General features: G+C 33.0%; 1 protein-coding gene across 1 annotated transcript; it reads left to right on the plus strand.

Annotated features, from left to right (window-relative positions):
* The first annotated feature begins 14695 nt into the window (after positions 1 to 14695).
* On the plus strand, positions 14696 to 15840 carry LOC140872268 (protein PLANT CADMIUM RESISTANCE 2-like). The gene is made up of 4 exons (XM_073275086.1): positions 14696 to 14895; positions 15078 to 15149; positions 15250 to 15462; positions 15617 to 15840. The coding sequence occupies exons 1-4, from the start codon at positions 14754 to 14756 to the stop codon at positions 15694 to 15696; spliced, it is 507 nt and encodes a 168-aa protein (XP_073131187.1). The 5' UTR covers positions 14696 to 14753; the 3' UTR covers positions 15697 to 15840.
* The last annotated feature ends 11462 nt before the right edge of the window (positions 15841 to 27302 follow it).

Here is a 27302-nt window from a genome sequence, read left to right on the forward strand (position 1 = left end):
TGAACAATCATTAGAAATAAATTGTGGTGGACAGTTAAGTGAAGTCGAACCTCTAGCATTCATCGCTTATTGATTTTTTCTCTCGTGAACTCGTGGTTATTTAGTTTTGTTTCTTGAAAATTTTAGTTTTATAAAATCAGATCAATTTCGTAGCTCTACATAGGATTAGGATTTTATTAGTTATAAATATTTGATATAATATCATTTATTCATTCTCCGTGGGATCGACTTGGACTTAATTCCTATATTATTACTTGACATTTTGCGCTTGCGAGCGAAAAACACGCAACACTTGGATCCACATATATTCCTTCACTTGAAATCACAAGACCGAGAAACACTACCCGATCAAACCAAAATTCGCACTTGCTAAATTTCGCATATAGCTGCTTATCTCGTAACGTCTGCAGGACAATTCTCAAATGATGTGCATGCTCATCCCTGCCATGAGAATAGACAAGAATATCATCAATGAAGACGATGACAAATATATCCAGATATTCCCAAAATACTTGATTCATCATATTCATAAAGACTGCCGGTGCATTCGTCAAACCAAATGGCATCACCAAAAATTGATAATGTCCGTATCTGGTCCTAAAAGCAGTCGTAGAAATATCTGAGTATCGTACCCATATCTGGTGGTATCCAGATCTCAGATCTATCTTGGAGTAGATAGAAGTACCTTGTAATTGATCGAATATATCATCAATTCGTGGCAAAGGATACTAATTCTTGATGATGACATGATTCAACTGCCTGTAGTCAATACACAATCGTATCGATCCATCCTTCTTCTTGACGAATAACATAGGTGCTCCCAACGGAGAAACACTTGGACGAATATATCCCTTATCAAGCAGATCCTGCAACTGCTGTTTCAATTCCCTCATCTCTGACGGTGCCAGACGATAAGGTTTTCGGGATATAGGCGTTGTTCCTGGTACTAGATCAATACCAAATTCAACCTCTCAAACCGGAGAAAAACCAGGAATCTCGTCAGGGAATACATCCGGAAACTCGCTGACAACCGGTAACTGATCAATACCCGGACTACTCGTGGACATATCAACTGTATAAATGAGGTAGCCCTCCCCACCTGACTCTAAGACATGACATGCCTTCAGAGCCGATACAAGTGGCATAGGAGGTCGTGCTCCCTCACCATAGAAGTACCAGATATCACCCTCATTCGGATGAAACTGTACCAGACGCTGATAACAATCCACAGTAGCGTGATACAAAGTCAGCATATCTATTCCCAAAATACAATCAAAATCTATCATCGCTAAGATCATCAGATTAGCAGACAACAAGTAACCCTCAAACTCTAGAAGGCAACCCATCACTAGACGGCAGACGCTTAGTTACTACCTCCTGTTCCAACGGAGTAGATACAACTAAATCCAGGTCTAATGATATATATGGCAATCTATGATTCTTCACAAAACGTCTAGAATTAAAGGAATGCGATGCTTCAGTATCAATTAAAACAAGTGCAGGAATACCGCATAACAAAAAGGTACCTGCCAACATTCGATCGCTTCCATCTTTAGCCTCTTCCTGAGACAGAGCAAATACTTGCCCTTGCGTATGTGGACAGAAACTAAAAGAACTAGATGGTGATGGCTGCTGACGTGGATGAGTAGAAGCCTGAGATCCCATCTGTGATCCCGATCCACTCGCAGCTCCCGTACGCTGAGGACAATCTCTCTACAGATGTCTCTGCACACCGCAAATATAACATGCACCAGAAGCCTTTCGACAAGAAGATGCAGAATGCTTCCCACCACAGTGACTGCAAAATTCATATTTCTTCTTATTTTTCCCAAACCGGAACATACCTCGTGAACCACGAGATCCATAATAAGTAGTAGAAGAAGACATAGGTCCAGATTGCACAACAGATTGAGCCCTAGGCCCAAGAGATCCACTAGGCTGTCCTGGCATCATCAGCAGTGCTCGCCAATTGCTGTTCTCCACTTGACGTCACCGATTAACCAGAGTCTCATAAGATGTCGGATCATCACAGACAACAACCTATGAATAAATATCCTGATTCAAGCCTTGCAGAAAGATATCATACTTGGACGCATCACTCTCATTGATATGGGGACTGTAAGGTAGCAGATCAATGAATCGCTGCTGATACTCATCAATAGTCATAGATCTCTGCCTCAGCGTAAGCAACTCCATTGATCGTGCCTGACGAACAGCTGGAGGAAAATATAATTTCTGAAACTGCTGACGGAAATCCTCCCAAGTCACCCGTCCTCTCTCAGTACGCGCCTGAGCTGCCTTAAAATCCCACCATAAGCGTGCACGTCCATCTAGAACAAACTCTATAACTTCCATCTTCTGCTCCTCAGTACACTCGAAAGCACAAAAAGCAATTTCGATTCTGGCCATCCAGTTCCTCACTTCCTCAGGATTCTCGCCTCCCAACAAGGGTTTCGTTCCTACCTGCATAAACTTATTGATAGTGTAGCGATGTCTACCCTCAAGAGGACGATGTCGATCCTCATGATGATGACGATGGTGACGATGCTGATGACCATCTCCCTGGCCAACACTACCATGACTTTCTTTACCTCCATCAGCCATTATCTGAAAAGATTTGCACATTAAAATCCCAAATGCGCAAAATCACTCAAAACTAGGTTAAATTCCAAGTACTAATCCCAAAATCTATGCATGCTCTGATACCAAAAATATAGTGACTCAGCATTGAATCACCTACTAACTGGCAACTATGGCATGCACTAAACTTAATTAAAGCATAAATACTAAACAAAGAAAAACAAGCGGAAACATAACCCATAATTTACATATCAGCTTAGTACAAAATTTTCAAGCTTATTTTCAGTAGTGATACAACCTTATTGAAATAACTTAAGGTAAACATTATACAGCTATATCGAATTCTGCTGTATAAAATATCCCCTGTAAGCGCCTGCTCCATAGTCCTGCCTCGAACTACCGGCTCCATCCATCCTGTGAACTGCCCCATGGAATGAGGGGTACAAGATAACAACTAGGACGTGAGCGCTAACACCCAGTACATAAACATGAGTAAACATATGTATATGATGCATGCAATCGTGTTGACTGGTAAACGGTCATCTGATAAGTCATGCTAAGTACAGGCACCAAATGAGTATTGTAACCTCACGGATCAACCTCTGGATACAACCATACTCATCTAGTACACTAGAGTAGTCTGACATACATGTCCCCGCCATCGCGGTACTCTCAATGACAGACTATATAACAAGTATAGAGCTGAGCGGCTCTATAATCAGGGTATAACAAGGTATAGGTTCAACGTGTATGTGCACATGACATATTAATATAGAAAGCGATAAAACATATATCATGTCACATAATAATGCCAAGTAAATGCAACATATAAACATGTATACTCGCTGGCAATCTCAGTCAATGTGTACGTACATAACACCGAAGTCTGAATTAAGCTGGAAGAAGACAACCCCTAGCTATCCTAGGTTAAAACCCAACCCGACCTGGTCTCAAGCCCGACCCAACCTGATCAGCACCTGGTCAAGATCGACCAGACCTGGCCTCTCGGTCCGACCTCGAGCTCTTCCTTCCCGAGCTCCCGAGCTACTCTTTCCCGAACTCCCAAGCTACTCCTTCCCGAGCAGAAATATGAAGTGAGATGGAAGTGGTATGATAATATCTGAACCATCAGCTCCTATTTATAGACAAAAAATCTGGGGTGTTTGGGATTCTCGAGCCAATGTCGAGACGTCTGAGCTCCTGAATTCTCTCCACGTATCAAATTCTTGAGCTGAGTTATTACCATTTTTGACACCTCATGCTTAGGCGCCAGCTGTCACTCATGAAAGCGTCCACACACCTGCCTGCCTGTCCTTGAGGGTTCGGCTTCTCTAATAGCAGTTCGGGATTCCCTAGCAGCAGGTCAGGATTCCCTAGCAGCTTTTCAAACTTCCTTATTAACGGAATTCCCTAGCTAAATAATCCATAGCCGTATAATCCCTAGCAGCAGATTCCTTAGCTAAAGAATCCCTAGCCGTATAATCCCTAGCAGTAGATTCCCTAGCTACTCGTGTTTCCTTAGCTACTCGAATTTCCCTAGCTGCTATATTCCCCAGCTGCTCATGTTCCCTAGCTGCAGTTCAGCAACTCAACAGTTCAGCAGTTTAGACTGGACCCTTAATCATGATTATCATATTATCTTAAAATGGAATCTGGGTTACTACAGTTGACCAACCTCAACTGAATACAACGTAGCTGGTTATATGCTAAATTGCTACAGTGACCAAACTATCAAGCATAATCAAAGCATTTTACTTACCCAGTTGATCATCAACCGATCCTTACAGACTTTTCGAAAATATATGAGACAACACTATCAGTAAGACACACCTCACTCCACACTCATGGGCTTAACAACCTGTAGTGACCACGCTCGAATCACATACTAGCTAGTAGTATTAAAAATATAAGTCGTTTAATATAATAATAATAATTAAAATAATAGTGTTTATTGCGGAAACTTGACACCCTGGTACAAGAGAAACCCACGGAATACAACTACAATAAAAACCTAATATATTTATCCGTAAATATTTACAACATGAATGATGAAACTAACTAGAGGCAAATAAAACTTCCATCATTTCCTGAACCAGCATCTAATTCTGTCTCGATCCAGTCGCTCTGTCCAGCCTGAGACCTTCTCCGTGGAATGAGGTTTCCAAGATAATACTAAATACATGAGATACTAATGCCCAGTACGTAAATATAAGTATACAAAATTAATATGATTCATGTAGCCTGAGATGACTGGGATGGTTGGTTAACTACCAAGTCCTACTCAGACTACAAACCAATGAGTATATAGCACTATCTGGGAATCCGACTGCTGGGTAGCTCACACACTCGTCTAGAACATCGTAGTATCAGTATCCGTGTATTGCGGTAACTCCCAGTGTCCGACAGTATAAACAAGTGCAGGGCTGCGCGATCCTACTAGAAAAGCTATCTTGAAGGAGATACGGCTCCACGTGTATGTGCACATGCAGTATGTATGTAAAGTAGTAAAACATGTATCATGACACATAAATGCAACATATAAGCATGGATACTCAGCTGAAAATCTCAGTCAGTACTTATATGCCTCAAGATGATAGATCAAGTACAATCAGGGTCTAAGTTCTAAGCCTACAGTCGAGTGATTATCATATCACTAATCATGTTCTAAAAATCTTTAATAAGCTAACAGATACTCCTATATTTTAATAGGATTCTCGGACCATACCTATTTCCCTCGTTAGCCTGTTGATGGTGATAACCTAATTTATACTCACAACTCCGATGATATTCCATAAGAACATCACTTATTATCGGGCCCTCAATTATAGACTGATTTAAGAAGGAAAGCTTATGAATTTTTGAATTAAAATGAAGTCTCGGAGGCCCTATTTATAGGCGGAGTTCGGAAGCTCCGAACTCGAGTTCGGACTTCCGAACTCGAGTTCGGACTTCCGAACTCTGCATGCAAATCACGATCGGACGCTTCGATCGTCGATGTGGCCCATCCTCGAATGTGAATTCATTTGCTTATCTAGATGATACGGATCGTACATTCCGAATTGTACCCTTCTCTCCGAACTATTTATTTGCTTCCGAACTCAGTTCGGACCTTCTGAATTACCCTTGCATCCGAACTTGTAACATACACAGTTCTGCGCTTCCGAACTCTTCGATGGTTTCGAAGTCTGAAATTCATATTTTAATTCTATTTAATCTTTTGATTTGTTTAATTAGTAACACTTAATCATGTTAATATATAATTGACTTACAATATGATACGGGTTACCACACAACCTATAGTGACCCGCATCGTGACCACCTACTAATCAGAAACTTAAGCATGCAATTAAACTGTAAATAAACATAATCAGAGTAACTTCGAAAAAAATTAAAATTACCTAACCTACAGAATACAATCGATAAATAAACCAAAATAATACAACTCAATCGAATTAACTTTAATACAAATGAAATAAAACCTAGTGGCTAGCCCTGCAATCATGTCTTGGTCACCACCTAATCTCCAAATACTCGGGAGAACTACCTACAACTGTCCCATCGAATGGGGTGTCCAAGAAACATAAAAACATCGACGTGAGCGAACTATGCTATTTACGAGAGTATGAATATACAAATACCAAATGAGCATGAATGCAAGTGTACGGGTACCAAGACACTAGGTCGTGAAGAATCCTGCTCACTGACTCAGGCCCCAGGTATATAGCACTATGTGCTGTCGCACCAGAAGGTGACTCATATACCCAAGTGGATATCGATGACCTGACACGAGTCCAAGTGTCGAATCATCCACTGCACGTAGGGTGATCGCCCTACTATTGACTATCTCAAGGGTATAAGTTCAATATGCTAATTCATGAAGCATAATATCGTGACAAGTAATATGCAGATAAAATCATGTCATATAAACAATGCAATACATAATACATGCATACTCAGTTTAAATATCTTGAACAACACTTTCGTACTTTAGTAATTGTCTTAGATGTCCAAGCATCTATAGTACATCACTACGATAATCATGCATTACTCAATTGCTATAGTGCAAATCAATTTACCTAACCGATCACCCCTCAACCGATCCCAACAGACACTGACACACATATTAAGACTCTTTCGGTGCTTATTCATTATTCACTGATTTGTTTGAGTGTACGGTGATTAGATAGGGTCCTCGGCTACGTCATGTAAGAGATTCTGCTTACTAACCCATTATTTCTTGAAAATGTTTTGTGTACCTTCTATGACCAAAAATTTAATCTCGGTCACTCAACTTTGTCACACTAACAATGTTTCTGTCACCTTTATCTCTTCCTCCTTTCACGTGAAGGATCTTCGCACGGGGGCCCTGCTCCTAACCGGGCACTGTAGGCATGGAACTTACGTTTGGCCGAGCACCGTATCCTCCCCGTCACCTCATGTCGCACTCAGTGCCACCTCTGACTCTCTGTCCCTATGGTACTCTCGCTTAGGTCATCCTTCATCCGCAGTTATTCGTCATTTAGTTACTTCTAGAGTCTTTCATGTTTCTTCAAAAAGTTTTTCACAGTTTCATTGTAATTCTTGCAATATTAATAAAAGTCACAAGTTACATTTTTATAACTCTTCTCTTACATCATCCCATCCCCTAGAATTAATTTTCTCTCATGTATGGTCGTCGCTTGTTCTCTCCATGGATGGCTATAAATACTATGTCATTTTGGTCGATCATTAGACGAAATATGTCTGGCTGTATCCAATAAAACATAAATCTGATGTCCTCTCCATCTTCACCGCCTTCACTTCGCTGGTTGAAAACAAGTTTAAAACTAAAATTGTCACTCTCTACACTGACAATGGTGGGGAGTTTCAGGCTCTGCGTCCCTTTCTCTCCACCCACGGCATCTCCTATCTCACCACTCCCCCTCACACGCCTGAACACAATGGATATTCTGAACACTGGCATCGTCATATTGTTGAAACTGGTCTCACTCTACTTCACCAAGCCTCACTTCCGCCCACTTTCTGGCCCTTTGCCTTTGCGGTCGCCACCTATACTATAAATCGCATGCCAAAATTCAATCTCTCTATGTCTTCCTCGTTCGAAAAATTATTCGGCCACTGTCCAAAATTTCACAAACTGCGTGTCTTTGGGTGTCTGTGTTATCCTTGGTTGCGCCCATACAATAAGCAAAAAAATGGAGCCCAAATCTCATCCTTGTGTCTTCCTCGGCTACTCCCTCACTCAAAGTGCATATTTGTGTTTTGATCCAGTGTCCACCAAACTCCTTGTCTCGCGTGATGTTCGTTTTGAAGAATCTGTCTTTCCTTATCCCACTCTCTCCTCGCCCTCTTTCGACTCTGTACCTTGTCCCGCCATCCCCTCCCCCCCTTCTTCCTCTCCCCACCCCTACGGTCTCTCAGTCATCACACGTAGTTCCATTGGCTGCCCCACCTCTTTGTGTGGATCCCTCACCACGGCCGCAACTTATCCCTCCAGGCCACTCACCATATGCTCACCCGCTCCAAGCATAATATTCTCAAACTAAATCCCAAATACTCACTTGTCACCACCGCTGGTTCCTCAGACCTTGAACCTACATGTGCCTCTCTAACTCTCAAAGATCCTCGTTGACGCTCTGCCATGTCTCTTGAATTTGATGCACTACTTCAGAATGGTACTTGGGATCTTGTTCCATCTCATCCCACTCAGAATCTTGTTGGCTGAAAATGGGTATTTCACATTAAACGCAATCCTGATGGGTCTGTCGATTGCTTTAAAGCCCGTCTTGTTGCTAAGGGGTTTCACCAACGGCCGGGACTTGAATACAGTGACACCTTTAGCCCTGTCGTCAAGCCTACCACTGTTCGCCTTATATTGAGTCTTGCGGTGCAACAAGGCTGGTCCTTGCACCAACTTGATGTTAATAATTCTTTTCTGCAGGGCTCCCTAGATGAGGAGGTCTTCATGGCTCAACCTCCCGGCTTCTGTGACAGTAACTTTCCCATTCATGTCTGTAAGCTCGAAAAGCTATATACGGGCTTAAACAGGCGCCACGTGCCTGGTATCAAGCGCTGCGTACTTTTCTCTTGGGTCTTGGATTCTCCAATTCCCTATCTGATGCATCACTGTTTATTCTCCGTCGCTCATCTGCCACTGTTTATCTCTTGGTATATGTTGATGATTTGATTGTTAAATATAGCTCTTCGTCCCTTATAACTGATGTTATTACCAGTCTGGCTGCACAATTTTCTCTCAAGGACTTGGGTGCATTATCTTACTTCTTGGGGGTTGAGGTCACTCCCAATGCTGGCGGTCTTATTCTCTCTCAACGAAAGTATATTGCTGATCTTCTAGCACGCTTTCACATGCAGAATGCCAAACCTGTTCAAACGCCTTTGGCAACTGGCACGTCCTTATCTCTAAATGATGGTGCTCCCTCTACTGATGCATCTCGCTACCGTCAGGTTGTAGGTAGTCTTCGGTACATTCTCCTTACCCATCCTGATGTAGCATTTGTTGTTAATAGTCTATCCCAATTCATGCACTCTACTTCTGAACATCATTGGGGCGCTGTCAAGCGCATACTACGCTATCTCAATGGAAATATCGACTATGGTCTTCATCTTCGGAAGGATCTTGCTTTTACTTTACATGGCTTCACTGATGCTGACTGGGCTGACAATCCCGATGACCGTTGCTCTACTGCCATTTATGTTATTTTCTTAGGCTCCAATCCGTTTTCCTGGAGCTCCAAGAAGCAGCGATCTGTCGCTCGCTCCTCCACTAAAGCCGAGTATCGTGCTATTGCGACTGGTGCGACCGAAATCACTTGGATCAGTTCTCTCCTTCGTGAGCTCGGTGTCTCTCTCACTTCCGTACCTGTCTTATATAGTGATAACATTGGAGCTACTTATCTATGTGCTAATCCAGTTTTTCATTCTCGTATGAAACACATTGCGCTGGATTATCACTTTGTTCGTGAATTGATTCAAAGTTCGCAGTTACGCATTTATCATGTTTCCTCCCAAGATCAACTGACGGATGCTCTCACCAAACCATTATATTCTGCTAGTCTTCGTGACTTATCTTTCAAGATTTGTGTTTTTAAAAAATCACCATCTTGAGGAGGCATGTTAGCAAATATTCTTGTCAATATTTATCATATTTGTATTTATCTTGTTTACTTATCTCCTATAGCTTTCTTTATATATTGTAATGTAAGTTAGAAGTTTATATTGTGTAAATCTTTATGCTTTCGTAGGAACTTTTTTGTATCTATTTATACCGGTTGTTCATATCAATAATATCATCAAGTTCCATAAACTTCTATATAAAATACCAAAAACGTTTTTAAATTATTGTCCAAACAAAACCATATTTTTCAACAAAAATTGGCGTGAAGAATATTCAAAAATTAATGTATATTTTTTTTGACAAGAAAATTAAGGTATATTAAATATATAGAACAAACGATCTGAAGCCAATGGTTTGATTCGCTTACCAATTCATATATAGAATTGGTCTTCATTGTAGCCTCCAACCACGAAAAACCATTTGAATTGTCTTGGCTGGTATTTTAATTAAAATTAAAATATATAAATTTTCTTATCTAATAATTACCAATATTCTCATTAGAAGAGGGGGAGAGAGATTTTTCTCACAAATGTTTTGGGGTTGACCTGACCGAGGACGATGACTCGTGGAAAATTCATGGCCAGCAGCAAGTTATTGACTAGCTATGGAAATGTGTAGGATATATATATATATATATATATATATATATATATATATATATATATATATATATATATATAAGGGATAATAGCCAAAATAGTTCTGTAAGTTTACTTGTTTTGTAATTTGGTCTTATAAGTATTGAATTTTGAGTTTTGGTCCTGTAAGTTTAGTTATATTTTGGTTTTTAGTCTTTTTTTTATTTAAAAAATATTTTTATAATCGGACCGATGATCAAACCGATCTAACTTAAAAAAACATTCCAATTGATTGGATTATTTTAATCGGATGGTCGTATCGGAAAATCGTTTATATAATATAATTAATAATATATTTTAAATTATAAAACCTAACAAATTTATATAAATAGAAAAAATATATATCTATCGTAGTTTGAAAACTAAACTTTAATATTTATAAATATTAATTAATTTTTAAAAAATAAAAAATATGTTAAAAAATTATAAACTCTAATATTAATAAATAATATTTCTAACGAGAAAAAAAATCAAATAATCATGTATATATATAATAAAATATTAAATTAAGGTTTTAAAATAAAAAAACTAATTTTTCTAAAAAAATTCGAAAAACCAATTTTTTAGTTCTTGACCAATTCTATCGGTTCAATCGTTAAAACGGTTTTTTGGAGCGTTTCGGATCAAATCAGTGACCGGTTCCATGTCGAATTGGTTGAACCCGTTGGTACAGTCTGATTTTGAAAATATAATATTTAAGGTGTTGAAAACATAACATTTAATTGTTGATACCACAACAGATACGTCATCATTTCTCAATGTTATTTAAGCATTTTTAGCTGTCACGTCAGCATTTTCTAATGTCACGTCAACAATCTATGAAGAAAGAACTAAAATCCAATTATAACTTAATTTATAGGACCAAAACACAAAATTAAATACTTACAGGACCAAAACACAAATTAGGTAAACTTACAGGACTATTTTGACTATATTCCCTATATATAATTATAAATTATAGATATAAACTCTTAAAATTTTATATTATGTATTTTTTTCGTTTATATATACTTGATAAATTTGGTAAAAAAAAAAAAATTTTGTAAAATCAATTATTATTATAAGATCAAAATTTACAAACTATGTATATGCTAGATAAAAATTTAGTTGTCTAGAAAATTGTAACATCAAAATTTTTATGTTTTTATTTGCTTATGTATGAAGTGAACAGTTTTTTCCACAAAAATCTTGATTTGAATTTGTACATCTATAAATATTTTGAAAAGTTTATATATGTAAGATAACAATAGGATAAGCTTAATAATACAACTTCATCTATTGTTTACTTACAAAAAAAATCAAATCTCTCAAATCTCAAGGGTCGCAATTCAACCCTAATTTATGAGATTAGACATCCTTAACTACACAAGGGATAACATATCCTAACCAAAATTTGTGAAAAAAATACACATAAATCCTAATATACCCTCCTACAATTATTTTATTTTCCTCTCAATTTTTTTCCGTCTTTCTCTTTTTTATAACTCAATTTATAAATTTTATTATTTTTTAAAAAATACATATTTTTATACCTAATAATTTTGATAAATGAAAATGCCTCTGTGTGAATCAATAATAATTTAGTTCAAAAATATCTCAATCCAAATTATATGAATACAAAATTAAGCATAAGATTGTATATCATAAGTGGAGGGTAAAACTATCATTCATCCTTCAATCATTATTTCAATCCCAAAATTAATAACTCGAAGTGAACATGCTACTGTTTATCTATCATTATTTTAAATCCTTTAAAATCATTTTAATAATTCTAATATGATTTATCCACGTGTTATCTCATCCCACTAAGTAAATGCAGCCTAAGTGAATAGATTTTTGTACAAAAATCATAACCGTAATTTCAATATGTGGGTTTATAATCTTTCGAATAAGTTTATATATGCAAAGCGAATCAAGAACAAAACGATAATATTTAGAAATTTAATTTCCTCAATTATGAAATATATATATATATATGCAAAAACTCCTATGACATGACTCAAATGTCATTTTTTGAGACGAGTCTTTTATATGAGTTATCCTTAAAAAATATTATATTTTATGTCAAAATTATTACTTATTATTATAAATATGGGTAAAATTGACTCGTCTCACGAATGAGACCGTCTCACAAGAGTATTACTAAAAAAAAATTATGTTGATCATGACTTTGAATTTTTGTGTTTAAATAATATATATATATTTATTAATTATTGCATAAATATATTATATCATTCAGAGTTGAATTTTTTTGACAAATATAGTATTTGTTTTGTCTTTGTAAGTCGATTCGTCAAACTTGAATAAGAAATCACTGATCAGTGTATATCGAACTCAAATGCATTATTCCCAATATTTTCGTGCAAAAAAACATTGATTCCAATTCTTTTGTTGCGACGATGGAAAAATAATATAAATTTTCCCAGAAAATAATGTTTCATAATTGGTTCGTCTATTTAGCGATAGTGAATCTGCAGAGTTTATTCAATTTAGGAAAAAAAATTTTGAGTTTATAACAACATATTTTATTTTAATTGGTTTTTTTCCCCTAAATTGGTTCACCTATTTTTTTAAAAGATATTTTAAAATTTTTCTGTAATTTGAATTTTTTTCCATAAATTTCTAAAAAAAAATTATTTTCTGTATTTGAAATTTAAAATTTTTATTTTGTTTATATATATATACACATAAACATAATAGCTTGGTTTCGAATTTTGTTAAAAATATTATTTTAATATTATTTGAGCTAATTTTTATTATAATTTTTTATAATATATATGATGGTTTTATTATATATTTTTTGTTGTTAAGATTTTAAACTTTGTTAAATATATATATATATATATATATACATATATTTAAAGTCTTTAAATTTTAAAATATATCAGTTACTATATTATATTATTATTTTATATAATATTTGTTCGGTCTAATCATCAGGTTGGACCGATCAGACCGTTTTTTAAAGATTTAACTGTTTGATTTACGGTTCGGTTATAAAAAAACACTGGTTCGGAGCATTAGGATATATATTTGATACATTTTCATTTTTCACTATGAAGCTTGATAAAGCGAGAGAAAAGTTTATTTGTATAATAAATTTCCGTTTTAGACAACAAAAGGTTGTTGGAATGGGGAAAAATAAATCATTTCATTGGTCGATTAAATATTGCAGATCTAAAAGAAAGAAAAATATATCCCTAAAGATTATTACATAATATGAGAGAGTATACTTCAATTGATTATTTAATTTGTTAATTGTTAATGAATGTATTTGTTCAACTTTCAAATTAAGAGACTGCATAAACAAAGGGTCTATTAAGATCACATCAAAGTAATTTTATGTTTTTAAATGATTAATACTCAAAATGTCACATGCATGTATTCATGAGAAAAATTTGTGTATTAAGAAAGTTGTTGTACAATTACAAACAAAGCAGTCTGACAGAGTATAAACTAAAACACACTTGATATATTAATTGTATGTGATGAATTACCGCAACAAAACACTTGAAAGTGTCGATAGAAACATATAAGAAGTAATTAACTGGAATTCGAAAATCATTTTTTGAGAAGGTGATCATTATACTTGGAGGTACTGGATATATTCTTGTAAGTTTATCGGACGTTGTTCCAAAAGCAACGATCCAGAAAATTATTATACAAGTTTAGTGAAATCATATTTGTAGCAATAGAGAGGCATCATTTAATTTTATCTATAAACATGAGAGTCGAGTTCAAATTTTGAATCAAGGTGATTAGAGAACAAATATTTCATCAAACTATAAAACATTTAAATAACTTTTGTATTTGAAGATCATTAGAATATGAGTGTATTTCTAATTTACATTTGATATCTTAATTAAGAAATTATAGCGTGTCATCTATTTTTAATAGCTCGAACCTCAACACAACAAGATAATAGTACAGGAGGTTATAGTAACAAATTAAATGAAGTATTTCATATAAAAGTTAAATGCTTAAATTGGTTCAACTTAATGCAATCTTGTTTTGGTTGGAAAACAAAGCACCATAACGGTAACAACCAATATTATGTCATATTTGTATGTCATATTTGTGTTATGATTTTTTTTTTTCGTTACCATTTTTTTTTTTTTTTTGAATACAGTATAGACGTATTAGCTAGAAACTTTATTTTAATCATCTAGAAATGCAAAAACGTCAGACTAGACCTATACTAAATGGTAGTTTAACAGAAACACTAGATAAATGTATACATTTATATAAGAATGTCTTCCAGATGTATCGCACGTGATTTGTCCTCTATATATAAATGATTAGTTGCTTTGCTAGACATTATAACTATTGGTAACATATACATGAAAAATAACAGATATATATAATCTTATATTTTCTTGCAAGTTATAAGATAGTACTCCATGGAATTGCCTCACCCACCGCCAGAATACGACCAACCACCGGCGGCAACGGGCATACCTATGCCGGCTCTGCAAGTTCAGGGCGGGGCTCCGAGCGAATGGTCTTCTGGCCTCTTTGATTGCTTCTCTGATGTCCCCAATTGTAAGTACTAGCTAGTTCTGACAGCAGGCTCATACATATATATTCATGTATGATTGAGAAATAATAATCGCAGAAAGTTTAAATCAATTATAAGTTTGTATATATATATATATATATGCATGCGATAATCGTCTTTATCTCTTGCTAGAAATTAATTAAGGTTCCATTATATTTATACGCAGGTTGCTTGACATGTTGGTGCCCATGTATCACTTTTGGACGAATTGTTGAGATAGTTGATAAAGGATCCACTTGTGAGTCAAATTACGTACATATTTATTTATTGATCTTTTATTTGATTTGATTTATGTATTGAATATGATGGAGATATATGTTGTTTCCCTGAATAATTAGCATCCGGTGCAAGTGGGACTTGGTTCGCCCTAGTAGCAGGTGTCACGGGATGTTCTTGCATATATTCGCGCATTTATCGATCTCGAATGAGAACTCAGTACATGCTGCCGGAGTCCCCATGCGGAGATTTTCTGGTTCATTGTTGTTGCGAAGCATGCGCCCTGTGTCAAGAATATCGAGAGCTTCAACACCGTGGATTCGATATGTCTCTTGGTAAATATATATGCATGCTTTTTCCTGATGCAGTTTTTTATTTCACGTGTTTGCATTGCAACAAAAATGAGAATTGCATGTTATATTGTTACATAAATTAATAGAGAGCAATTATTTCTTATGTATAAATTTGTTGTATCATTGAAATACATAGGATGGAATGGCAACATGGAGAAACAAAATAATGGACAAGGGATGGCAGCTGCCCCATTTGTCGGAGGAATGAACAGATGAGCATTTGCCCAAATGTGTGTGTGACCGATTTATCTTGGATAATGTTTGTTATTCGATTTTCGAATGAGTAATAATTTCAGGTTGTAATAATGTTTTATCGTGAATAAAATAAATGTTCTTGTGTGAAAAAAAAAAGGTACCTCGTGGCCTTCATTTTCAAGTTTTAAAGATTGATCTTTTTCGAGTTTATTTTATTATATATATGTGTAATAACATTTACTTTCCTGCATCTTTGAAAATTCAAAAGTAAATATGATTTTTATTTTTCTCGTGCGTGAAGGTAAAAGGTCATGAGTTATGTCATTTGTTAAACTTGACTTTAGGGAAAATTGGGATAATGGGTAACAAACCAATATTGATTTGGTTAAAACCGAACTGACCAATACAATCCAATCCCTTTCAACCGAATTATGTTGACCGAACTTTGTTTTCTTTTTACAAACCGCACCAACTGGAATTTCCTATTGAAATCAACACAAAAACCGGTTAATTCGGCAGTATATGAATTAACTGAATTTTTACAAATTTATTTTAAAAATTGTAAAATTAAAATTAAATTAAATTAAATTTCATTTTACTTATTAAAAAGCATTTTATTTTATTTCTACTTCAATTGTCTGTTTTTTACTATAAATTTGTGTTAGGATCAGGTGTGCGTAGAGGAGTTGAATACACATTCTTTGAAATGTACGATCGGTCGAGTAGATGTTAATCCACGACCAAATTTCTCAACCTTTTGAAGGTACTTGAACAACTTAAAAGTACGAAAATAGTTCATGACATTCACTAAAGAACTTATACTCAAATTATAAGTAAGTCAACAAGATAAAAAAATAGTAAAGAACACAAGAGATATGAAAGTTCGAAGGTTGAATCTTTCTACGTCTCTTCTTCTTCTTCCACACATGAAAAAATTCACTAAAAGATTTTGGTTATTACAACGTCTTGTAATACATCACTCCAATATTAGGACTTATCAAATGCCTAACTTGAAACTCCTAGTACAATACAGGATAAGATTACAATTCTTATCAAAATATCACAAATGAAGCTTCACTTGTTTGAATCCACATATCAAACTATCAAACTCTTCTTCTCGAACTTTCTATCTGAAAAGGTCGACGAGCTTGAGAACCCTTGGTTGATCCTTGAAGATATGATAACTTTTTATGATTGAGCAAGGGCTGACTTGAACAGAGTGAGATAAAGCTTTTGTGAGTGCTCAAGTAAGATTGCTAGATCAGTTAATGTGAAGGATTCAAGTCGCAAAGATAAAACTTCGGTAGTTCTTCTCTCTTCAAACAATTTATATTTATAGTGTCTTTTGTATGGAGAGACTCAACGTTTATATGAAGATCATTAATGCAAAGGTATTTTTTACGTTGTCCTTTCTTGATATGTAGTACACTTTAATAAATGCGAGATTTGTATCTTTCCCAGTCAAGAAGGTAACTATCGCAGACAGTTTCTGATCATAAGCTTATCGGTGAGCATTTCGGAAAAATATTCTGATTTTCATTCTTTCTTGTTGGTTGTGTGTGTCTTGACAAAATACTTTTACTGAAAAGCAAACAACAGTTCTAAACAATTGTAGCTTGAATAAGAAGACATTCCTTGAGGCCTTTGTAAAATATATGCTTGTAATGGTGAACGGTCGATAACTGTTTGAACCAGACGAGTAGATCTTGTTATGGTGGCCAGTCGAGTGGCTTGAGACTAGGCTAGTGCTGACTACTACATGAAACTAGGCGAGTGACTTCTTACAACCTGGCGAGTAATCTTCAAAGCAGTCGAGTGATCTTTGAGAAGCGATCGAGTACATGTTTTACAAAACAAGACAACAAGATCTACAGCAATAAATTATTGTCTGTTATCACCAAAACTTTAAGGATTTAAGAATTTCTCTCTTTTGGTGATGAGAAAACCTAAGCTCCAAGTGAAATAAAATATGCGAAAGAAAAGAGAGGTAATGAATTCATTGAAGAAATGAATTTCATTTCAAACAAGCGAGAAGGATAAAGACATATTACACCTACTAAACATTAAATAAAAAAACTAAGTACAACTTCTTCTTAAACCAACTACTCCCTCCAAAGCCTCCTCCTCGTCTTCTCTTCTCTTCTTCTTTTTTCTTCTTCCTCGCCTCCTCCATTCTCTTTTCATGAGCCCGCTTAGCCTCCTCCGTCCGGCGACGTTCTTTTTCCCCCTTTTTGGCATTACCCTTGGACAAATGATCAAGTAGTTTGCTGATTTGTGTCCCTGGGGCTGCTTGTAGGGTATCCATGCGAAGTGTGAACATCTATCTGAACTCCCAAAGCTGCATGGTGTGTGTCCATTCTTGCATTTATATTAACATCTAGACGATGTTCTGTCTGAGTCAGTTGCCTGGAAATGGTGACGATATCATTGTTGTTGTCCTTATTAATAAGCTTAACTTGATTCGTACACCCTTATACCTCTTGAAGCACAACAGAGATCTTTGTCATGATTGGTTTTCTGGAGTCAGACAAATCTACATCCGTAGAAGAGAGATGGGAATCTAGAGACTGAATAATGCATTTGATTTCCTCTATGTGATCATATACAGCTTCAGCCAGAGCTTTATCAGAGGTGTATGTAGTCTGACCATGAGAGGTAGTTTGGTGTGAGGTCTCTGGTTGATCATCATTGTCGGAGTCAGAGCTGGAGCTATAACAAGAGTTGTTTGCATTTTGTTCCATATCTTGAGCACCATATGTGCCTTCTTTTGTTGGGAGAACATGTGATGCAGTTTTGATCGGTGGAGTGACGTAGCAGGATATTTAGAAGTTGCAGGAGGAGTCACTTCAGATGAGATTTGAGTCCTAGGGGGTGTGGCATCTGCAGTTGTAATGGCAGGAATAACTGGCGGAGTAGCAGGCGTGGTCTCAGGAATGATCAGGCGAAGAGACTGATTTGGCGCCTGCTCTTCAAAAATTATCTCAGGATGTCACCATTATCATCATCTGTTTCCATGTGTGTCGTCTGGTCTTTAAAGATCTCAAATTCCATCATAGACTTGATCACTTTATCCACCGTAGTCAATGATACTTTTGGGATGGGGTTTCAGTAGTGGTAATTGCATCCAATCTAGGAGAGGTAGGAGTGAGAGGTACCTGGTGAGGAGTGCTGGAAGAAATACCAGCAGTCGAGGTGGCTGACGCAGTTTGTGAAGCAGCATGCGAGGACGAACCAAAAATCGAGGGAGGAGGCTTCTGCACAACCTCCTTGTCATCATGTTGACAGTTCGCTCCAATTTTGAAAACATGAGTGTAAAGAACAAACAGAGTCTTGAGCATTCACAGAATCACAATCAACATCTTCACAGAAAACCCAGTTTATAGAATACTTTTCCATGTTCAATATCTTTGTATATCAGTTGAATAGAGCTCACTCATAGACACATATATGACAGATGTATTTTTAGATAAAGTCAGAGTCTCTAAAATCTTATATTATATTGAAGTGTTGTGGTCATGATAAAGTATATTCTATAAATAATTGGTAATAATATATACTCTTTGAAAGAAAAAATATTTATATATCTTAGTGATAAAATCAATATAATTTTCAACGTTGCAAATATAAAAACATTTGCAATATTTTCGAACAATGTAACCCTTACAGTTTCAATGTTCATCATTTACGGTCATCATTATTCTATATCTATATTAATGGTTTAAAATAAAACATTATCAATAATTCATGTAAGTTTATGGATAAAATTTTTAATATAGTTTTATCTAATTGGCACAATATCGATAATGAATCATATGCAATTATTATATCTCGGGTTTTTCATCATTTTGTTAATTAATCTTGAGTGATTATGACAAACTTCGTATCATGAATTTGTCTTATTTTCTATCTCATGTATGCTTTGAGTCGATATAATTTATTCTGTATTTGTTAATAAGTGATATACATTAATCAAATTAAATTAAATATTGATTTTATAATTTCTTACCTTATGTGTTGATTACTTATTTTGTGGCTACTGATTCATTGGGAAAAAATGTAATATAGATAATACATTCTAAAACTTAATTTAAATTATTATGTCACATTTTTTTATATTTTGAATTTTTCTCTCTTTCACGATATTTTTTATTTACCATCTGTTTTTTATTCTCTATGAAAGAATCATATAGCAATTCTTGTGATGATGTCTCCATTAATCGTTTGTATTTTTTTATCGTTATTATTTTATTATTTTGTTGGACGATATTTTTTTTATGCTAAACATATTTACTTGCAAAAATAACAATTATAATTTCATCATTCCCAACTGTATAATCTGGTATGTTATCGTCTTTTATTACTTGTATGTCAATATCGTTAACAATCGATGTAGTTGTTGGAAATCCTCTTTTCTTTTTAATTTTTTGGTTTTCAAAATATGTTGATCTTCTTTTTGCTACAATGATTTCATTCCCAACTGCATTAATATTCAACACTTCAACCAATAAAAAAAATTTCAACATCGTCGAACAAATGTAAATGTTGCAGTTCCAGTGTCATCATTTGTGATCATCAATTTTCTATATTTATTTTAACACCTTAAGATAAAATATTTCAATAACTCATGTAAACTTATAAATATAATGTTTAAATGTAGTTTTACCTTGATACAATATTAATATCGAATTTTATCCAGTTATTACAGCTCGAATTTTTTATTGTTTTGTTGATTAATCTTGAGCAACTACTACATGATTCGTTTCATAGATTTGTCTTATTTGTTTATTTCATGTATATATTCCTTGAAGAAATATAATTTATTATATATTTGTTAATAAGTAATATACGTTAAATCAAATTAAATCATGCTTTTGTAATTGTCTTTGTTGTGTTTTATAAATGTCATTTATAAAATATTTGATCCAATGATAAAATATTCAAAAAAATTCTCGTGAAATGATAAAAATAAATTGAAATAATAAATAATATTGTACATCTTGTAAATTATTCATCTGATTGAGAATTTGTATCAATATAAGTTTTTTCTGGATATTTAATTTGATCTAAGATGTATCATTCATAGTTCTTCTAGACTTCTTTTTTCGAAATTATAACATGTAGTAGATTGATTAACATAGATATATTTACATACTTTAATAATTAAAAAAAATAATATCAATCCTATTGTTTTGTTAAAAACAATTGAAGATATTCATACCATATATTTGTTGTATCTTTTTTCCATGCAAGAGGGATTTGTTAACGTCGTTGTTGTTTAGAGCTGGACATTTTCTACTATTAGTCATAAGAACAAGTAGCGAGTAATGTTAAAATTAAGTCATTTTCGTAAAGATTTATTTACAAGAATTTATAAAATTTACCTTCAAAACATGTATCTTTAAGTTACAGAAAGCTATAACTGGTTTATCAATCTCCATCTCTTGTAAAAATATTCATTCGTTAATTGCAAAATCATCTCATAAATAATTGTTATAGTTTTTAGCACCTATGATGAGGAAAAAAAGTTTAATTTTTAAATTTCAATTTGTACATATATGACATGAGTTGTGTTGGTATATTCTTTATTTATTATTTTGGATTAAAACTTGATTCCATTTGAATTAATATATTTCAATACCCATGTGTAGTTTAATTCAAATATATATATATATATATATATATATATATATATATTAATAACGTTTGAAAATCTAATATTTTTAATATATAATTATGAACTCGAGATTTAATTATTTGGCACAATAGGTTATTACACAAATTTTGCGAACATCGTTATTTTGAGTTGAACATTTCCTATTATTAGTCATAAGGAGAAGTAGCGAGTAATGATAATGAATAATTTTTGTAAATATTTATTTTTAAAAAATTAAAAATTTTACCTTCAAAACATATACTTCTAAGTTACATAAAGATTTAACCGATTTATCTATCTCCAATTCTTGTAAAAACATTCCTTCATTAATTGAAAAATTATCTCATAAAATAATTATTATACTTTTTAGTTTTATGAGGAGGAAAAATAGTTAAATTTTTTTAATTTTAACTTTTACATATATGATATGTATGTGTTGGTGTGTTCTTTATTTATTATTTTGTAAAAACTTGATTCCACTTTTTAATTAGTACATATATATATATATATATATTAATAACGTTTACAGATCTGATATTTTTATATATTTATAAACTCATGATATAATTATTTAACTCAATAGGTCCTTATTCAAATTAAAATACATAAGATTTTTTGTAGAAAAAATATGTTCATTCCATCTACAAACAAATAACAACCAAAGTATTTTAGTGTTTCAATCTTTTAGAAAACTGTATTATTATTTTAATTAAGATTTTTGTGGATTTTTTTTAAAATTTTTTGTGAAAAAAATCTATTCATTTTATCTACAAAAAATTAAAAACCAAAATATTTTGGTATTTCAATATTTTTGGAACCTGGATTCTTATCCAATGCACATACTTTGTTAATTTTGACATTATCATAATAATTGACTTTACAAAGACATCCTCACAGATTTTATCAAGTGTGTACAAACCAATGATAAAGTTGAAAATACACAATGAAAATTTTGACCTCGATTCACATTTTTATAGATGGTATAGATATAGATATAGATTATTATAGATGGTATAGATATAGATTATTATAACTTCATTTAATCTCTTATATGGCATGCTTAACTTTAAAAATACCCACACTAAAATATTTTGCTCATATACACTTGTTTTATAATAATTCTTTTTTTTAATATGATAAGATCGTTATATAACATGTACCTAAGAACTGGGAAAAAAATATTTCAAATTTTAGGTTCTGATACCGATACTAACAAAAAAAAAATTAATATAGGATAAGCTAAGAATTTTTTTTTGAGGGTATAAGCTAAAAATTTTATGTACATACTTATTGGTTTTTCTGATTTTATTCAAAAAACATCTGAACTTGATAATAATGATTTTGAAATAAAAATTTGTAGCAATCTAACAGTCCAATTCAGATTGTCCAAACGGTAGGCTGAGTTAATAATTTTTATCACAAAATAATACTCACTAAAATTAATAGACCAGGCCTAAAGAAAGTAGGCTGAGTTAATAATTTTTATCACAAAATAATACTCAAACTAATAAGCACGTAGATGATTGGACCCCTAGGCCCACAGGCTAGCATGGGCTAGACTCTAGCCCAGTCTAGACCCTCTGGGCCTGGCCCAAAGGTCAATGTCCAAAAGTCATGACAGTTTAAACAAATTTCATCATCTACTCATCGTGCCTCAAAAATATTTTTTTGAAGATGCCAAACTTTTCTTTTAAATTCTTGGCACTGCCCGAACGAAGAGGACCGAACCCGAACTTTGACACTACATTGCTTAAGACCACGTTCGAGCCATCACCCGAGCCGCAATGCGTGCAGTACCTTCACGCTTACCCTCGGGACAGCTCCTAACCGTGACCTCCTTGCCCATCGAGGTCTCGAATTCGTGCAGCAGCCCGTGTCTCCAGCAACAACACACGCACACATAATTCGATCAAAACGATGGGTTCTTCTATTCTACTCCAGGAGGGTAAGTTAGATCCTATCTATACAGGCACTGCCTTGAGGCAGATCTAACGGTGGATATTTATCAATAAATGTGGGATCCATTATTTTTTAGTGCGGGGTCGTGTATTGATAAATTAAAACCCTTAGATTTATCATGGGGGTAATGTCTGTATAGGTAGGTTGAAATGAACCCTCAAGGAGACTAGCTCCCCATTCTATATTGCTGACACGTGTGTGTCAAACTCATTTAATTTTATTTTCTCTTTCTTCTATAGCAAACTCATTTTAACCTTAGTTAAGAATATATAATTGTCTCTCTCTTCTTCATCTCATATGACCGAGAGTTTTCTCTCTTTAATTTATATCTAATGTAAACCCAAACATAAAAATGTAGCATCCTTTTTTTTTTCCAGCATTCGACTTAACTTTTTATGATAAAAATTTAGAAATTTTAAACAATAAAAAATTACCATGAATTTACTTTTATTAATAATTTTCAGCAACACGATTTCTTTCAAAATTATATATTTTTTTCTACCAGGATTAATTATTTAAGATAGAATATTTAAAATTTTGAAAATTATAATACATCAACATTCACCATTAAAAATAAATTTATTATAGCCATATAGATGCTACAGTAATATAATTTTCTCATTTATCTCCACATTTAAGTGGTTTTGATTGATATTTTGCAAATTTTACATCCATATTTGCTTAAAATATTATCTCATTTCTCTCATTTCTAACTTTGAAATCAACAAGTATGAGCATATATATATATATATATATATATATATATATATATATATATATATATATATATCTATATATTCTCTCAATAAATAATCGATATGCATAATAATTACAATGACATTAAGAATAAACCACATCTTAAATTCAATATATGATGTCATATCAAAAACATTACATCTCAAAAACAATTGAACTACACAATGTTTTCATTGTAAATGAGCAAAAACATGTTCTAGCATTGTCATTCAAAATCTTCAAAAAAATTTCATAGCATCATAGCACCATCAAGGTCTCGAATCATCCTACAAAGATGAACACAATTTTCAATTAGTTATTAGTATGTGTAGTAGTAGTAGTATAATATATAAATTAAACTAATTAAAGTGATGCAAACCTTTGAAAAAGTCATGAAATGAATCTTGCATTAAATTTTGACTGCATCCGCCAAAATTGTTGTGAAATCCATTTTCCTTAATAAATATTCTGTGAGTAATATGGCCGCAATTTATCATATAAACAATAAAAATATGTTCATTAGCCATGTGTATTGTAGAATCTAATGTGGGACAAAGTACTTGAAATGACCCATGAAGAGAAGGTGTTTCTTGAGCACAAAATAATATGAAGACAACTAATAAACAAATGTCCAGATTTTCAATTTTCTTTTGAGTACGAATGCATATAAAATTTTAAAAGTCAAACGTAAAAATTCATATTTCATGATAATCATTTCTATATAAATATAATAAGCAATAAACTTAAAAAAAATTCCAGGAACAAATATTCTCACTTTTGTTACATTCAATCAATTAATATATGAGAAAAACCAAAATTGAAAAACAACACTCAAAAGTCAAAACACATATTGGATTTTAAAAAAAAAAATACTAGAACCATACCTTCGATTGAAAGAAAAATGTGGCAGCATAAGGGAAAAAAATCCAGGAAACAAAATATTCCCACTTTTGTTACATTCGATCAATTAATACATGAGGAAAACCAAAATAGAAAAAATATGACTTGTAGTGAAAAACAACACTCAAAACACATATTGGATTAAAAAAATACTAGAACAATACCTTTGATTGAAAGAAAAATGTGGCAGAACGAGGGTTTTTTTTCCTTGAAGTGGTAGAATGAATCTTTTAGGTGAAGAAAAAACGATAATAATTTGGGGGAAAAGAACAGTTTTTTAAAAAACAAAAAAATATCTCTGTGATTTTAATGGCGGGAAGAAAGATTTGACGTAAATCAAGCGATAATTTTTTTTATTTGTCTCAACCATGGTTTAATATAAAATGGGTGGGAGTGCACTTAACCAAGATAAGAAACAAAAGAAAAATGTAAAAAAAAATAAAAAAAAGAAATACACGTTAAATTCAATGGAAATAGGGGGTGTTCCTCACCAGGAGGAGCATAGACTTACCCCAAAAGGATATATGAATTCATCGATACGTAACAAAAAAAAAAAAGACGAAATCAAACTTGTCTCAGATGATGCGAGGATGATCCCGACTAAAGAATGATACCACGAGCATGATCAAATCCGCCAAAAGCTAGGAAAATTCCGGCCTTCTCCTTGCAAACCTTCTCCTTTTTCTTTTTCTTTTTCTTATAAAAAAAATGTTACTTACAATTAAAAGTGCTACTCAAAATTTGAAAGTGTCAAAACTTTATTTGAAATGTGAGTTTTAAAAATAAATCGTGATAGAAAATTTTTTAACTCACAACTGTTCATCTATACAATATTTATTTTTTTCAATATAAAATATGTTGGTCTTCTCTAAAAATTTAGCCCATGAAAATTATAATTTAAGATTTACCGTGCTCGGATCTCTTCCTCTGAGAAATCGTCTAGAAATCATCTCCTGAAACTCTGTACCAAAGGAACATTATAATCCTTATTCAATTCCGATTCATTTCAACCTATATTTATAAGCATTATCTTATGATAGATCTAAGGTCATCATTTATTAATATGAAGTCCATTAAAAAATAATTGACCCCAAATTTATTGATAAATGTTAACCATTAGATGCGTGTCAAGACTGTGTCTGTATCAAGGGCGAAGATATATAGGGGCAAAGGTGGGTTTTTGCCCAGCAGAATTTTTTGGCTCAAATTTTTTATTACTTAAGCTCTAATTATATTAAAATATTTTGTCTAATAAATCAACTTAATCCCTTGATTTATTTTTATATACATAAATGAATTTTTTTTTAAAAAAAATACATAAATGAAAGTTGCTCGGCTCTCTAACCCAACACCTCTTTCTTCCCAATTATATTGTATTTATTTCGATTTAACAACTATTTGTTGCTTTTGTTTTAATATACACAAATAAAAATTGTCACGTTGCATTTTGTGATATAAATTTTAAGTTAATTTGTCAAACGAAGAGCCAATTTTTGAGTTATGATTGTTTTGAATAAATTAAATTGGTATCTTATTTCATATCCGAAATCAATTGATCATATTTTATTTTTAAATATTATTTATTTAAATTATAAATTTTAAAATTTATAAGTGTTAACATGGGTTTGGAGTTATTTACCTGGCAAAAATATATTTAATATAAGATGTAATAAGCTCAAATCTCATATGCATAAAAAATCTTTATATTTTACTGTGATTGTGCAATTTTGTATATTTAATATTTATTAACCATAATCAAATATAATGTGCTGCATTTTAAAAAAATTTGTCTACCAGATTAAAATTTTTTGGCTACGCCCCTGGTCTGTATAGATACCTAGAAATTTAAATAATAAAGTAAATCACTAAAAAAAAACGTTAATTATCATACATAAACTAAATCATTTTAAATAATAAAAATAATTTTCATGCGTCTAAGTGGGATCATTTAAAATTTTCGGATGTTACACTAACGATTATGATACTTAATGTTGTGGAGTTTTAGTTTCAGTCTTGTACTCAATTTTTGAAAATTTTAGTTATTTTCATCAAGAATAGAAGCATATTGTATATGTCAACACCATATTGATGTCATGTCACAATTAATATCACTTTGAAAAAGGATTAAACTTGCAAATAAAATAAAATAAAAAATATAACTGATTAAAAATAAAATTTGAGAACAGACTTGCCACTCATTTAATCACATTTATTTACTTGTCTCTGTAACTATACTCCAATAATGAAACTTTTCTAGCATCTTATTTATGTTATGTGTATCTAGGACTACATTTAGGACCTTTAGAATTTTTAAGAAATTTAATTCATTTATCATTTATTTTAATTTTTTATTGGGAGGGGTATTGATATATATTTGATC

Source organism: Henckelia pumila, unplaced genomic scaffold, assembly GCF_033568475.1.
Source record: "Henckelia pumila isolate YLH828 unplaced genomic scaffold, ASM3356847v2 CTG_461:::fragment_3, whole genome shotgun sequence".
Classification (NCBI taxonomy): Eukaryota; Viridiplantae; Streptophyta; class Magnoliopsida; order Lamiales; family Gesneriaceae; genus Henckelia; species Henckelia pumila.